This window comes from Mandrillus leucophaeus, unplaced genomic scaffold, assembly GCF_000951045.1.
Source record: "Mandrillus leucophaeus isolate KB7577 unplaced genomic scaffold, Mleu.le_1.0 Scaffold1623, whole genome shotgun sequence".
Taxonomy (NCBI): domain Eukaryota; kingdom Metazoa; phylum Chordata; class Mammalia; order Primates; family Cercopithecidae; genus Mandrillus; species Mandrillus leucophaeus.
In genome coordinates, this window is record NW_012101614.1 from 73,931 (window position 1) to 89,613 (window position 15,683).

General features: G+C 40.3%; 1 protein-coding gene across 2 annotated transcripts in view; it reads left to right on the forward strand.

The window, feature by feature from the left end:
• Nucleotides 1–15,683, forward strand: part of LOC105536683 (cytochrome P450 4X1) — a 78,093-nt gene that overhangs the window by 35,651 nt on the left and 26,759 nt on the right. Inside the window, exon 1 of one of the 2 annotated variants that reach the window (XM_011976109.1) lies at nt 15,007–15,462. The exons of the other annotated variant lie outside the window; for it this stretch is intronic. Within the exon in view, the coding sequence (XP_011831499.1) occupies nt 15,286–15,462 (177 nt within the window). The 5' untranslated portion in view covers nt 15,007–15,285. Of the gene's footprint in view, nt 1–15,006; nt 15,463–15,683 lie in introns of those variants that run through there. 2 annotated transcript variants of the gene reach the window in all.

Genomic DNA, 15,683 nt, shown 5'->3' on the forward strand with positions numbered 1-15,683 from the left:
GGCCTGTCGTAGGGTGGGAGGAGCAGGGAGGGATAGTATTAGGAGAAATACGTAAGGTAAATGAGTTAATGGGTGCAGCACACCAACATGGCCCATGTATACATATGTAACGAACCTGCAGGCTGTGCACATGTACCCTAGAACTTAAAATATAATAATAACAAAAAAAACCTATCGATATTAAAAAAAAAAAACCAGACTGGAAAAATAAAAAAGGTGTGGCATAGATGTGAAATAATACACATGCCAGTCCCTTTGCAACAGCACCCAAGAGCCCACTGAACCAGGGACCAGGGTTTTTTTAGCTTATTTGTCCTTATTTGTGCAATGAGGCTTACACTGTCCTGCATTTCACAAAGTGGTCTGGAGGACTGAAGGATAAAATATATGTAAAAGTGACATAGTAGGTAAGCTCTTATAGTTTCCACTTCCTGGTACTTGGGAGTGAATGTTTGAAAAATTATAAGTCTAAGAATCAGTTTGCCAAAAGTCCCATTGTCTCTAACAAAAAATAAAGTCCTTTGCTTAGTCTTCCTAGTTAACTTGTTTCTATACATTTAAACATTTTTTCCCTACATTTTGTTGTTGTTGTTCTGTATCAGCACATAAATAAGTAGTCACCAGCTCTCAGTTTCATTCTAGGGGAAAGGGCACCATGCCATCTTCTCAATGGTAGGTTGTTGTGGCTGGTTCACTCAGAGTTTGTTGTTGGTGGTGTTTGTTTATTTTTAAAGTGAAAGCAAGTTTATTGGGAAGGTAAAGGAATAAAGTATGGCTACTGAATAGACAAAGCAGCCCCAAGAGCTGCTGGTTGCCATAAATTTTGGCAAATTTATGACTCACTATATAAGTCTGTATAATGTCAAAAAGTGGTAGGGGAGAGGTCTTAGGATGCATTGCAGGCACGATATGATACAGAAGACAGACTTCAGGAGCCACATATGACTAAGGTCAAGTTATTTCATTTCTCAGCCTTCAACTTGCTCACTTGTAAAGTGAAAATAGTGAGGCCTACTTGAGAGAACGGAGATAGCATATGTAAGATGCCTGGCACATAGTAAGAGTTCAGGGTTATTTGATATTATTATTATTATTCCAGATAAGAGTCTAACTTGGCAGAAGGTGATGTGTTGGTTACACCATAAATTACGTTACTTACGTGATGTTCAAACAATATTATTATTTTTGAAATATGCCCAAGTTGGACAAATATGAGAATTGCTTAAGGCATTTGACTTACTATTAAGTCAGTCAATTGTTTAACTTATTATCCAAAATAGCAATTTATTTAATTTGATGTTAAGCAAATAAACTCTTTCATCAGATGGGGAAGGTTAAGTTTAAATGACGTTAGTTGACCTCAATATGCTCTTTTTTTTTTTTTCTGAGATGGAGTCTTGCTCTGTCAACCAGGCTGGAGTGCAGTGGCACAATCTCAGTTCACTGTACTCTCTGCCTCCCAGGTTCAAGCAATTCTCCTGCCTCAGCCTCCCAAGTAGCTGGGATTACAGGCACCTGTCCCCATGTCTGGCTAATTTTTGTACTTTTAGTAGAGATGGGGTTTCGCCAAGTTGGCCAGGCTGGTCTCAAACTCCTGACCTCAGGTGATCTGCCCACCTCGGCCTCCCAAAGTGCTGGGATTACAAGTGTGAGCCACTCCACCAGGCCCTCAATGTACTCTTAAATTTAATAATTTTGAGTTGGCCTATTTATATTTAATAAGGAAAATAGATACTGCATATTAACATTGTAAAATTAAATAATATTAGTATCATTCAAAACTGTCTATGACTGGAGATTTTTAATGGGATTTTATGCGATTTGCATTTTGTGTTATACTGTGTTGTGGCTTAAAGTACTACAAAATATGAAACTCTACATCTGCCCCAACCTTTTCTTCTTCCTCCTACCTTCAAAGCCAGTGACTGCACTCTGAATCCCAACCTCACTTACTAGGAATTGGGGGTGAGGTTGGGATAGGAAATAGAGAGAGGAAGGGAGACTTTAACCTTCTTTCACTCTCAAATCCCTGAGATCCCCATCCAGAAGCATTCCAACTCTCCTTTCACAGTCAAACTCTTCAAAGTGGTTGACACTTCTCCACAGCTCCTTACTTCCCTCCTAATTTCTTCTCAACCCACTTTATTTTGATTTCTGTTTCTATCATTTCAACACCTCTTCCCAAGTTTACAACTGACTTCCATGATATGAATTCCAATAAACACATTTTAAACTTTATCTTTGTTTTGTAACTCATCATTCATCTTTCATTTCAAGTGTCTCAGCCTCTCTCTTTGTATCTCACACTGGATGATCCTGGTTTCCTTCACACCTCTCTGCTTGCCTCTTTTCCATCTCCTCTAGAGGTTCACACTTCTCCACCCAACATTTTAAAAACTGGGTGGAGAAGTATGAGCCTTCAGAGGAGATGAAACAGAGTAACACTGTTGGATACATTTAAGGTTTCACTGCCCTGTCCTTCAAAGGAACTGGAAAGACCAGCACAGGTGGTATAGCTCACAGGTCACATGGAGAAAGGAAAGGTGACCTTGGAATTCTCAGTCTGGAGAGAAGGAGGTTAGGGGTAGCCTTTTTTTGTTTTTTGTTTTTACTTTTGGACTTCATTTCCTTATCTGTATGATAGGACTAGATCCAGATAACCCATGTGGGTCTGTGCAGTTGTAGCATGAATCCATTTTACCATAACACTGCTTTCCATATCTATCTGTCCTCTCCACCAGATTGTGTGTTGGCCTACCTTTGATACATTTTTGTATCCTGGTATTTCCCAGCATTGGCAGAGGGACAGTGCAACACAGTGAGAGTAAGAACTGGCTCTGTGCTTCCTTACTGAAACTTTCCATTCTCTTACTTCCAGGCTGTTGACTGGAGAAAATGATGGAACCATGTGCCAGTGGCCTTTTGCATGGAACTTACTATGTAAATTCTACTGGTCCCAAAGTCTTTTAACAGCTTGCTTGTCAATGTCCCCAGCAATAACCATAGCAGCTGTTCTGAATCCCTGCCCCTGCCATGGCAGAAGAGGCCTTAGGATTCTCTAAAAAAACCTCAGGTTATCCAGCATCGGAGATATAATCTGCCTGTTTCCTCCTCCCATTCTTTCTCTTATGATTATGTGTTTGTGTTCCCAGTTGAACCCCTTCAAAACCAAAACTACTGTGTTAATTAGGGGCAGAATGAAGTGATCACTTTCCAACCTTGATGCTTCCATAAAAATATCTAGGACTACTCAGGAGGCTGAGGTGGGAGGATTGCTTGAGCCCAAGAGGTCAAGGCTTTAATAAGCTGTGATAGCACCACTGTACTCCAACCTGGGTGACACAACAAGACTGTCTAAAAAAAATAGCTAGGACTGACCATCTATGAAGTTTCTGTGCCTCCTCCCTTCTGGCTCATCCATTCTATTCAATGCCCCATTCATCCCCTTCAGCCTCCCCGGCCATGTGTTTTCTCTCTTACTGCCCCTCTCAGAACCTTCTATCCTTCCTATTAGTGCTACCTCCATGAGGAACAAGCACCAGGCTCACTCTCTTGAGAATAACCATTATTTGACTTTACTCATTTTCTATTTACCAACCTTCCCACCCTCTAGCTTAAAACTTATTCTCTTAATAGACAAAATTCTTGACCTGGGATATCTCCATTTCTTCATTGCCCACTTGCTTTGTAGGTCATTGCTCTACATTTCTCACCCTGCTGTTTCTTCAACCTCCCTCACCCCTGGTATGTCTCCTTAGTTCAAGTGAAATAAATGTTTATAAAACATTTATTGTGTGCCCAGCTCAAAGACGGGCACCAGGCAGAATTCAAGAAATAAAAACAAAAAACAAAAAACAAACAAAAAAACGTTTAAACCATCATGGTGTTTTAAAGACTAATTAGGAAGATAAGCTGAATATGCAAAGAGATAAGGTAGAAAGCTGTACAGGATTTTTTTAAAAATTTTTTTTTTGAGACAGTCTCACTCTGTCACCCAGGTTGGAGTGCAGTGGCACAACCTCGGCTCACTGCAAGCTCTGCCTCCAGGGTTCATGCCATTCTCCTGCCTCAGCCTCCTGATTAGCTGGGACTACAGGTGCCCGCCACCACGCCCGGCTGATTTTTTGTATTTTTAGTAGAGATGGGGTTTCACCATGTTAGCCAGAATGGTTTTGATCTCCTGACCTCGTGATCCACCCGCCTTGTCCTCCCAAAGTGCTGGGATTACAGGCGTGAGCCTCTGGCCACATGGTAGGTGTATGTATTTATGGGGTACATGAGATGTTTTGACATGGGCGTGCAATGCATAATAATCACATCATGTAAATTGAATTTACTGTGTTACAAATAATCCAATTATATCCTTTTGTTATTTTTAAAAGTACAATTAAATTGTTATTGACTACAGTCACCCTGTTATGCCATTAAATACTAGGTCTTATTCATTCTTCCTATTTTTTTGTTCCCCTACACCCCCAACTGGTAATCATCCTTCTATTCTCTATCTCCATGAGTTCCATTGTTTTGATTTTTAGATCCCACAAGTAAGTGGGAACATGTGATGTTTGTCTTTCTGTGCCTGACTTATTTCACTTAACATAATGATGTCCAGTTCTATCCACATTGTTGCAAATGACAGGATCTCATTCTTTTTTATGGCTGAATAGTACTCCATTGTGTATTTACACCACATTTGCTTTATCCATTCATCTGTTAATGGACCCTTAGGTTGCTTCCAAATTTTCGCTATTGCAAATAGTGCTGCAACAAACATGGGAGTGCAGATATCTCTTTGATATACTGATTTCCTTTCTTTGGGGTATATATCCAGCAGTAGAATTGCTGGATCATATGGTAGCTCTATTTTTAGTTTTTTGAAGAATCTCCAAACCGTTCTCCTAGAATTTCTGACTGTGGAATGAATGACAAATGAAAACAGGGTGAAGTATCAAATGAGAAGCATAAAAACCAAGGCTTTATTTGTTCATGAAATAGATTCCTGTAGGCTGGTGGTTAAAGAAATATATGAGAAACAGACAAAAAGTGTTTTTGAGGAACACTTTGAGAAGAGCAAAAGACATATAGGGCAGGGGATGGTGATGGGGGTGGGATTGGGGAAGATAGATTCTTCTTGCCTTTCCTATCTCAGTGAACAGAAACTGTGAAAGGAAAATATCCTGGGCCCCCAAAGCACTAAGCTAAAGGGAAAATTCAAGCTGCGAACTGTTTAGAGCAAACCTGCCACCCAATATATTCAATGTCATCCCTCTGCTCAGTGAGATAAATGCGTATCTGATTGCCCTCTTCTGAAAGGCTAATCAGAAACTCAAAAGAATGCAACCACTTGTCTCTCACCTACCTGTGACAATCTGGAAAGTTGTCCCGCCTTTCCAGATTGAGCCAATGTTCAATTTTAGACATGTTGATTGATGTCTCATGTCTCACTAAAATGTATAAAACCAAGCTGTGCTCTGACGACCTTGGGCACATGTCATCAGTACCTCCTGAGGCTGTGTCATGGGTGCGCATCCTCAACCTTGGCAAAATAAACTTTCTAAATTAACTGTGACCTGTCTCAAATGTTGGGGGTTCACATAACATAGGGATTGTCCTAGACTTTCCTACTATGCCTACATCCAGTCATCAACTCCCATCAAAAACACACTCCAATGTCTCTCTCATTCGTTCTTGCTTGTCTGTACCACTGTCCCTGGACCAAATTGAGGGTCAGGCTGCTTATTCTTGTGGCCCAATAATGAGATGCAAATGAACTGAGGAGGAAGAGAGTTTTTATTTCTGTAACTGGTTACAGGGAGAAGGCCTAGGAAATATCACCAGAAAAACTCAAAATTACAAAGATTTTTCAGAGCTTATATGCCTTCTATAGAACTCTTGGTGGGCTTTTGTTACATTCCAGCCTTTGTATAAGGGCACTGGCTCTATCAGTTTTTAATATGTAACTTAACCAGTCAGTGCTGAAAGAGTTGTTACAGAGGCCTATGTTAGTAAGACCTGACTTGCCACAATCTCCACTGTCAATTTCTGCACGATTTCTATCATGTTTGTATATTTAGTCATCATGAGAATTTCAGTGAGATGGGGTGTAGTAATCTTTCTGGCTACATCCTGCTGAGAGGAAGTCAACATTATGGAGCACTGAATGCAGCATTGGAGTGCAAGAGGTTGACCTGTTCCCAGTAGTACTTCCTGTTTCAGGGGCTTAGAGGCAATACCTGCTGAAACATAACAATATGCAACAGCAACACATACAAATAGGTTGCTGCTGTTTTCTTCTGAAGTTTAAGTTTAAGTAATCTTCAGTCTGCAGGGCCTTAATAAAGCAAGGTTTAGGTTTCAGTGACTTCCAGTTAGGAAAAATGGGGAAAAAGGAAAAAATTGAAAACATTATTTTGGAGGCTTGTAGCCAGAAAAATCAGAATTCAACCCAAACTGTAGAAAATAACAAAAACTGAAAAACATTAGACAAGACTAGAATCTAACAACAAGTGCACTATGGTTTTGAAACATAATTTTTCTCTTTCCAGTCTCCCATTTTTACTAAAGACAAATCATGGTAAGACTGGTTTGTTTTATTGTACTTGACCTGGTTATTTGTATAAAGTGCAGAAAGAAGAATTATTTTTTTCACATAAGCTCTTTTGAACTTGGCTTTGATGGAACTCTGTTCCATACAAGGAATCTTAGATAAGACTTTTTTAGCACCAAGCTGTGCTGTTGATTTGTACCCTTAAATACCTATGAGTTGAGTAAATTTCTCTCCTTTTGGGGTTCCAAGATAACTTGGAACCTGTCAGAAAGTGACATTCTTTACTTACCACAGGTCAGAAACCCAGTACAGGGACTGTGGAGACAAGGTATGAGGCATTTCCTCTAGGGAATTTTATTGACTTTACAAGTCAAATTTGATTTCTTAAAGGAAAGCAGGCTATTACAGTCAAAGCCTTGGTAAAATAACTAGTTTCTCCAATTGTGTCTGTTGCAAAAGAAAACAGATTCTTATTGCCCTTATGCAAATAACTATAATTAAGAGTATTCACAAATGGTTTTCAGATTCTGGAGAAATCAAGTAGAGAGAAACAAATATGTTCCAAATTTTGCTCATAGTAGTATACTTAGTATACTTTGCTTAATTGTTAAAAGCTGTTCATAGCTCAAAAGAAAAGTTTCCTTGACTCTGAAAAGGAAAACAAAAGATCAACAACATTTTAAGCAAAAAGTCAAAAAGATCACTTCAGTTTTTTATTAGTTTATGCAGTTAATTCTTGTTCTGCTTGATATCAATGAATATTTTATTTCTTCAAGAGTTCTGAACATTTTTCCTCTATTCAGATGTTACAATCTCCAAAGTTATCAGAAACCTGCATTCAAGAGCACCTGTTAGAGCTTCATAGCTGATTGCAAAACCACCTTCTAAAGAGGACCAAAACAAGACAACAATTCTTTATGGATGACAAAAAGTTTTAGGGTAGCCATAGTTAAAAACACAATTGACAAGGAAATCTGTTACCTCTGTGGCACAAAATAATTTATCATAACAATTATAATTATTACTGATAATTTACACTAAGATATAGCAGAATTATAGAAGTTTCCCATAATTTGGAACACATACCAATAACACATTTATACAAATATAGAACAAAAAAGCCAAACACCATTTTATATTTGACAATGCTTCCTGTATGATTTTGTACCAAATAAGCCAAATTTTATGTTTACATTTGGGTACTATTAAATGTTAAGCCAAATTTTTAATAAAACCTTATAGATATATTTACCCAATTTTAATGTTTGACCATAAGGTAAGATTTCCATAAATCTTTTGTAATCCTTTACAAAAGATTCTTGTTAAAGAGTAGGTTAATGCTCTAAGAGAAACCTGCTGTGCATTTATTTTAATGTTCAATTTATGGAAAAACTGAAAAATACCACTTTAACATTAGCCAATATGTTTACACATAGAATTTCTTTTACAATTAATTTTCTCATAAACCTTCTGCAACTTGCTTAAACCCTTAGCTTTGTTTTATCTAACTCAAAACAATCCTTTAACCTTTTAATTTAGACAAAAAATCCACATTCCCACACCTTCTTATAATCTTTTTACCAAAAGTATGTTTTCCTTTCTTACACATCTTGCATGTAAAACTATTTTTTTAGTAGTCTCAAACACATGTTACACTGTTAACTCTCAGCAACCTTTATTTTTGGTGAAAACTTTGGTAAGTTTGGGATTTTAATTATGTACTAGATGTGGAGCCTAGGACCCAGACAGGAGTGCAGATAAGGTCTGACTCTTTCCAGCATCAAATTCAATGTGTCCCAGGTCTTACCTAGCCATAAACCAGGCAAACTGTGCAGTTAAAAATCACAGTGGCATTCTATGAAGCATTTAGGAGGCCTAATTACCTTTAAATTGTACAACAATTTTACATAAATTCTTTCATGACTTACACAGACCATCTACGACATGCTTGGACTTCTTGACTTGTTCTAACCATCCCTCTTTCTAAAACAACCTGTCATTTTATTCTAGCACTAAATTTACCACACAAGATTCTCTTTCATATAAAATTATTTTTCTTTAAGCTTTTTTACTAAAAAATACCTTTTTATTTTTTATAACTTTCTTTATATCTCTCTTATTTCCTGGTTCCTTTTGCCTTGTTTTCTAGATAACCTTTAAATAAGCTTTGAATTAGACAAAAATTATTTACCTTTAAAAAGGGACACCATCTTAGAAAGAATGTTTTCCCACAATATATTTTTATTGGAAAATATCCAAATAAATATCTATTATGTAATTTAATATAAGTTTAGATTCTAAATTATGACAAGTTTATTTGTGAGTATTTATTCCATTGCATTTACCTCATTAATTTAATTGTTTACTTAGATTATTTATGAAAACTGTGATAGCCATTATTTAAAGTTATGAAACTGCCACTGCAAAATTATAACTGAGACAGTGAAAAGGTTCTGACCTAACTGACTTCATCTTGCTTCTAACCTCCAGGAAGTTCTTGTTCATTAACTTAGTTTTTATTTATCTTTGAAACAATATGGTAACAGTCCTTTCCCAGAACAAACCTCCTTCATGCCTGTGGACTAGACTGCCTAAAGCCACAAGATTAGGAGTTATGGCATTTTACCAAAGAATTTAAGATGTATCTATATTTATTAAAACAATATTAATGTTTTATCTATTAAAAATCACAAAAGCAAAGATCATTCTGTTTGGGGCTGAGTTTATAGTTTTGTAACCTCTATGCCAAGTTTTGACACCTTATAGTATTTGGCAGGGATAAGTATGAAGTTTCTCGATCAACAAATGCAAACAAAAATGTATGCTGGCAATTCCTAAGACATTTCTATTATTACTTTACCAATACTTTTAAAGTCAGCTTATTTATTAAAGATTTTACTTAAGTCACATAATCTTAAAAAAGCATTTGACTAGTCTTTTTTCTGTTAAAGTATTTGATTTAAGCACCTTTAATTTTCCTTAATCCAATTAATTAGAGCTTTTTTATATTTTCAGTAGTGAAACATTGTGTATACAACACATAAATACATAGACATATTAGGCATGACAATAGAAGTACATTTTATAGATGCCCTAGATCTGCATATTGAAGGAAACAACTTTTAGGTGAAAAATCAGATGGCAAGATTTACATCTCAAAGTAATGAGAAAAAGCCTGCTGGTGCTAGAGGGAGATTAAAGATGGATGCCAGATCAAACATAAAATTATAGAAATGTATTATAGGACTATATTAGGAGACCAATTTTATTTAGACAGGGACTGCCTATCTTTTAACTGGATCTTTGAGCTCTGGCCAGAGCCCACACTGAATCTTGGGTTTTCAAAAAGGGAGAATTACTATCAGACTAGACCATGTGATGCTTTTACAGTGCACTAAACTTTTTTTTTTCAAACAAAGACATTTCTAAGTGTCTAAATGACACCTTTTTTAAAAAAAAAACCAAGAGTAGCCTCTGTTGCAACAGCTGTTAATAAGAAAAACACAATTCAGACAACCGAGAAGAAAAAAACTTTCGCTCAAAAAGACAAGGTCCCAGAAGAGAAAAAACAAAAATATGAAGGTCTTTTAATACAAACACATGCACATGCACACACACATATACACATCTTAGATGTTACCTTTTAATTAAGCTGACTTTTAATCATTGAGCTCCTTTAAAAAACCTTTTTCCTTCCCAGAGGGCTCCCAGCAGGGATGGACCTGACACCTCTTATATTCAAGCTTACATGGTATCAAAAGAGACAAGACAGATACACAAACAAGTGGAGACAGAATTCAGACAAACACCAGGGGGAGTACATTCAGGCAGAACAGACTCAAAACCAACACAAAACCTGATCTTAACCAAAATGCAAAGTGGGTGTATGAGCAAGCCTTATTGCTCCCCTGGCGGTACCAGACAAGTGGCTTAACAAGCCCAGATAGGAAAGCAACAGACTCCTGGCATACAATCCAATTAACTAACCCTTCCAGCATGTTCACCCCTGATCTCCAGTCTTCCCCAACAGTGGGAGGGACATGCAATTTTTCACATGGGACAGCCCTCAGAAGGGATCCCTGGGAAACTCTCACCCAGCAGCTGCTGGGATCCTCCTGAAGACTGTTTCATCACAAGCTGCTGACGGTTGAAAACAGCACCGTCCCAGTGGCTCCTGGCTGCCTCACCAAATTTGTTCCCAGACCAAACTGAGGGTCAGGTTGCTTATTCTTGCAGCCCAATAACGAGATGCAGATGAACTGGGGAGGAAGAGAGTTTTTATTTCTGTAACTGGTTACAGGAAGAAAGCCTGGGGAATATCACCAAACTCAAAATTACAAAGTTTTTTCAGAGATTATATACCTTCTAAGCTATATGTCTATGTGTAAGTGTGCATTCATCTAAAGACATATGTGATTAACTTCTTTTAATCTATAACTGAGATCTGAGTCCTGAAGACCTTCCTCTGGAGCCTCTGTAAATTTACTTAATGTAAATGGGCCCAGGTGCTGGGGTGATTACACTTATCTTGTCTCCTGCTAAATCATGGAGGTTTGTGGAGTTCCTTTAGACCCCCAATAAACTTGTTTGTGGAGGCCTGGGGAGTTTCTTCAGATTCCCAATAAAACTTGTTTAATCCTAAATGGGTCCTGATAAGAATTCTTTCATTACCTTGTCATGCTTCAAAGCCCAGGAAATGCCTAGGCAAAACTCTTGGTGGGCTTTTGTTACATTCCAGCCTTTGTATAAGGGCACCGGCTCTATCAGTTTCTTAATATTTAACTTAACAATTCAGCCAATGCTGAAACAGTTGTTATGGAGGCCTGTGTTAGTGAGACCTGGCCTGCCACACCACTGCAACACCCCAGTCCAGGCCACCATCATATCTTATCTGAATATTGCAATAGCATCAGAACTGATCTCCCTAGTTCTAGTCTTACCACTACCTTCCCCATCCCAATTTATTCTCATAAATGTTAAGGTCTCAGGACCTAGTGTTAGACTGCCTAGATTCAAATCCTGACACCATTTTTTACTCTCTGATGTCCTTGGACAAGTTGCATAATCTGTGTCTCAGTTTTCATACAGGTAAAATGGAATAATGGTAACATCTACCTTGATTATTATGAGGAAGAAATAACTGAGTACATATAAATCACTTTAGAATTGTACTTGGCACTTAGTGAGGATACAGTAACTATTTAACTGTCCTTATTATATTTCAAGTAGCTTTCAGAATAATCTACTGGTTAGCTATGTCATTTTCCACCTTAAATCCTTTCAGTGGATTCCCATGGCCTTAAGTAAAGTCTGAATTTCTTTACTGGGCCTACCAAGCTCTCATGATCTGACTTTCAACCTATATGTGGTCTTAGCACCCATCCTTCTCTCTGAGACTTGAAGCTCTAGCCATGCTAAAGAGCTCCCACAATCCAGTTAGCTCAGGCCGTTTTACGTTCTGTTCATGCACTCTTCCACCATGTAGAATGCCCTTTCCCATCTTGTCCATGTAGAAGACACTTTCTGACATTTTAAGACACAGCTCCACTAGACCCTAAGCCACATGAAGGCCGGGCCAGGTTGATTTTGTTCAAGGCCACATCTCCAGGGCTCAGGGCGATACATGGCACATGGTCAGTTCTCAATAAATATTCACTCAGTAAATGAATGAATGGATAAAAGCTTCTCCTCAGTTATAAAACTTTTTTCACATTTTCTCCTCACCTGCATCTCCCCTAGCCTGGACAGATTTCGTTACTCTCTCCTTTGTCTGGCAAGGATATCAACATCACTTTCTGTGATAGCTACCTTAAAAGTACTTAAGTGACCCTTGTCTCCCCTGTGCATTCAGCTCCCAGCAAGTGCCCAGCACGGCGCCTGGGACACAGTAAATGTTCAGCCCATGTTTACTAACTGAGCACATGAGCAATTCAGAGAGCAGTAAATCTCTGGAACCCCACATTGGTGGGCTGCATTGCTATCCTGGGATACAGTTCCACAAACTTCTAGACTTTTATCCCCATGGTTCCATTGTCTTAAAATTCATTCATTATTAAGTAATAATATACTTCCACATTTTAATGGATCAAAGACATAGGTTGCCATACTGAGTTATCATAATTTCAGTCAAAGGTTACCTTGCACTGCTGTTTGTAGACAAATGTATGGTTTTCTTTGGGCTATGTGTAGGATTGAAGCAGCCCCTCAATGACCTTCATTTCTTGTCTCTCGTGTCTGACATGGAAGTAGCCATCAGATGAGCATTGGTAGAGGCACAGGCCTCCTTCTGGGAGTCTCATGGGGCTTATTTCCATCTAGAGGCACCACTATCCATGTTGATGGGATTTTTTTGGTATCTCCAATTCCCTGTACTGTAGCCAAGAAAATTCAATTCAGTAGATATTTGTGCAGGAATGCCAAAAATGGAAGGAGGCACTGCTTTGTTTTTGGTCTCCAGAATCATATCTTTGAGTTGTAGCAAGTATCAGAAGTTAGTCTTTGGCCAGAATAAATAATGTTCTAAATTCCTTTCTCTCCCATTAGCATACCCTGTTGGAGTAGATTACAGAACTTTATTCTCCACCAGGGATAGCAAAAACACAAGCAATAACATAAGGATATTTTCTACCACATGAAATGCAGGTTGTGGGGAAAACCCACCTCTTGCAGCCTGGTGGACTGAGGCAAAAAGTGGCAGAGGTCGGGTCATCAAGAGAGTATCTAATTTTTCCCCTGTAGGCTAAAATCCTGGGATTGGGGTTTAGATAGAGTGAAGGGAAACTTGAGAGCACAGGGGATTTTACCTTGCGTCTTTTTTGGGGGAAACCAGAGTGAAAATGGCAGTGAAGCAGAGAAGGCCTGAACTTCAAGCCTCTTCAACACCTTCAAGCCTCTCTTAGGCTACTAAATATAGTGCAAAAGTTCCAGAGTTCCTCTGTTATCCCTGGAAGCACATGGAATGGTGCTGGACAGGGGCAACTGGCCCTGGAGCAGAAGAGTAACTGCATGGAACTGTCCAAGCCTCAGAGGGAGTCACACCACCAGCAAGAACCTGGGTGGGAATAGGTGAGCCAATGGGTCCCCAGGCTCTGACCCTGCCAAGAGAACTCACTAGAAGGTCACCAACCACACATACTATTCCTCAGTCCCATGAAGAACCCAAGGACCAGACCAGGCAAGATATCACAAAGCTGAAACCAGCTCTGGGGCAGAGCATGGATCTGAGGTCTTCAGCCCTATCACCATGAGATCATATGAGGGCCACCATACAACCATCATAATTTGGGGAGGGAATAGGGCATAAAGGAATAATATGCAAAGCCGAAATGCCATGAGTTACCCAGAAGAAGCTGTGTAAGCCAGAGGATTCTGGGACCCTGTCAAATAACAACATCTAGTTGAGGGTTGGAATTAGGTAGGAAGTAGGGAAGTCTGGGAAAGAAGGAGCAGAAACACTTGTTGCGTGTGGCTTAACGGAACATGCAAGGGGGCCAAGACAAACTTGGTCCAGATGAAGTCACCACCCTCGGAGCCTGCCTTAATCACTTACCTGACAAATATAATCTGACTCCAGAGAGTGGAGCATAGGCTTAAGGAAATGGGGGCGGCGGGTGGGGAGGTAGGGGAGAGGCAGTGATAGGGAGAACACGGAATTGTAGCAGAGATTGGGTTTATTGTTCAGGGCTGTCAATCAACACCTAACATATGCCTGTCTTAGCCTAAATCAATGAATAAATGAATCAAATGTGGGCAATGCCTATAAAGATTGCTGGGACAGGGAGGTGGGGGGAGACAGCAGCTTGGGAAGTCAGGCCTGTTAGATCCTACTTCACCACCTAATAGATTACAAATACTAAAACCATCACTTCCAAATTATTTTTACTACATTTTTCTGTTATCGGTACTCGAGTTTATGTCTCTGGCATCTAGAGGCAGCCCTTCATGGGCATGGGACCCGAGCAGCCACACGAGGCTGTGAACCCAGAAGGGCATATGCTCGGTTTAATGCTCTGTCATCTTAGAATTTTTAATAAAGTTTTCATCCCACATTTTCATTTTGCACTGAGATTCATAAATTATGTAGCAGGCCCTGACTCTACCTGTATAGTGGAATTACTAGATAATGGTACGCTACTGTGCATATCTTCCCCGTTCAGTGTTCGGTGCCCTCGTATTGGCAGCTTGAACTAGCTCATGGTGGATGTTGGTACACGCTGGGAATCAGGGTGGAAACTAGTTGTAAACCATTTACCGGAACACCACTAGGCAGGCCACAGGATAAAGGAATAATGATCGTACACCTCCCGCTACCTCTACCTCCTGGGAATTTTGGTAGAATGCGAGAATGGAAAAGAAAAGCTCTTGCACAGCCATTTATTAATTTTGATAAGGAAGAAAAACAATGACCTCAGCTTTGGTATTATTTTACAATATAAATTCAGATCCCGTGACTGAAAACTGTTCGACTTAAAAGAGAACGCTCCAGGAACGCAAAAGCAGTTGGGCTGAACCAAGCGTGCGCGCTTTGGTAACGGGCTAGAAACCCCGCACGCGAGCCTGCCTCCTCTCCGCAGGCCTGAGCCGCCCCTCCCACTGCCCTTCCCCTCCCGCGAGTCAGAAGCTTCGCGAGAGCCCAGAGAGGCGGTGGGCTGCGCGACCCTACGCCAGCTCCCGGCGGGAGAAAGCGCACCCTCTCCCGCGCCCCCGGAAGCCCCCAGCGTTCGGCGCTGCGCAGAGCCATGGAATTCTCCTGGCTGGAGACGCGCTGGGCGCGGCCCTTTTACCTGGCGTTCGTGTTCTGCCTGGCCCTGGGGCTGCTGCAGACCATTAAGCTCTACCTGCGGAGGCAGAGGCTGCTGCGGGACCTGCGCGCCTTCCCAACGCCCCCCGCCCACTGGTTCCTTGGGCACCAGAAGGTAGATGGGAGGGAGGAGGGATGGGCGGAGGAGGGTGCGGCAGAGGAGCCCGGCCTGCGGAGAGACGGCTGCTTCCTTCCATCCCTGGGGACCCTCCGGCTTGCACTGGCCTTTCCAGCCCGGCCTGTGGCTCTCAGCATCATTTTTCCTTGCTCTGGAGACTTGCTTTCCCGCAGCCCCACAGGGAAAGGTCACTAAAGAGGAAGCTTTGGGGGCTGGGA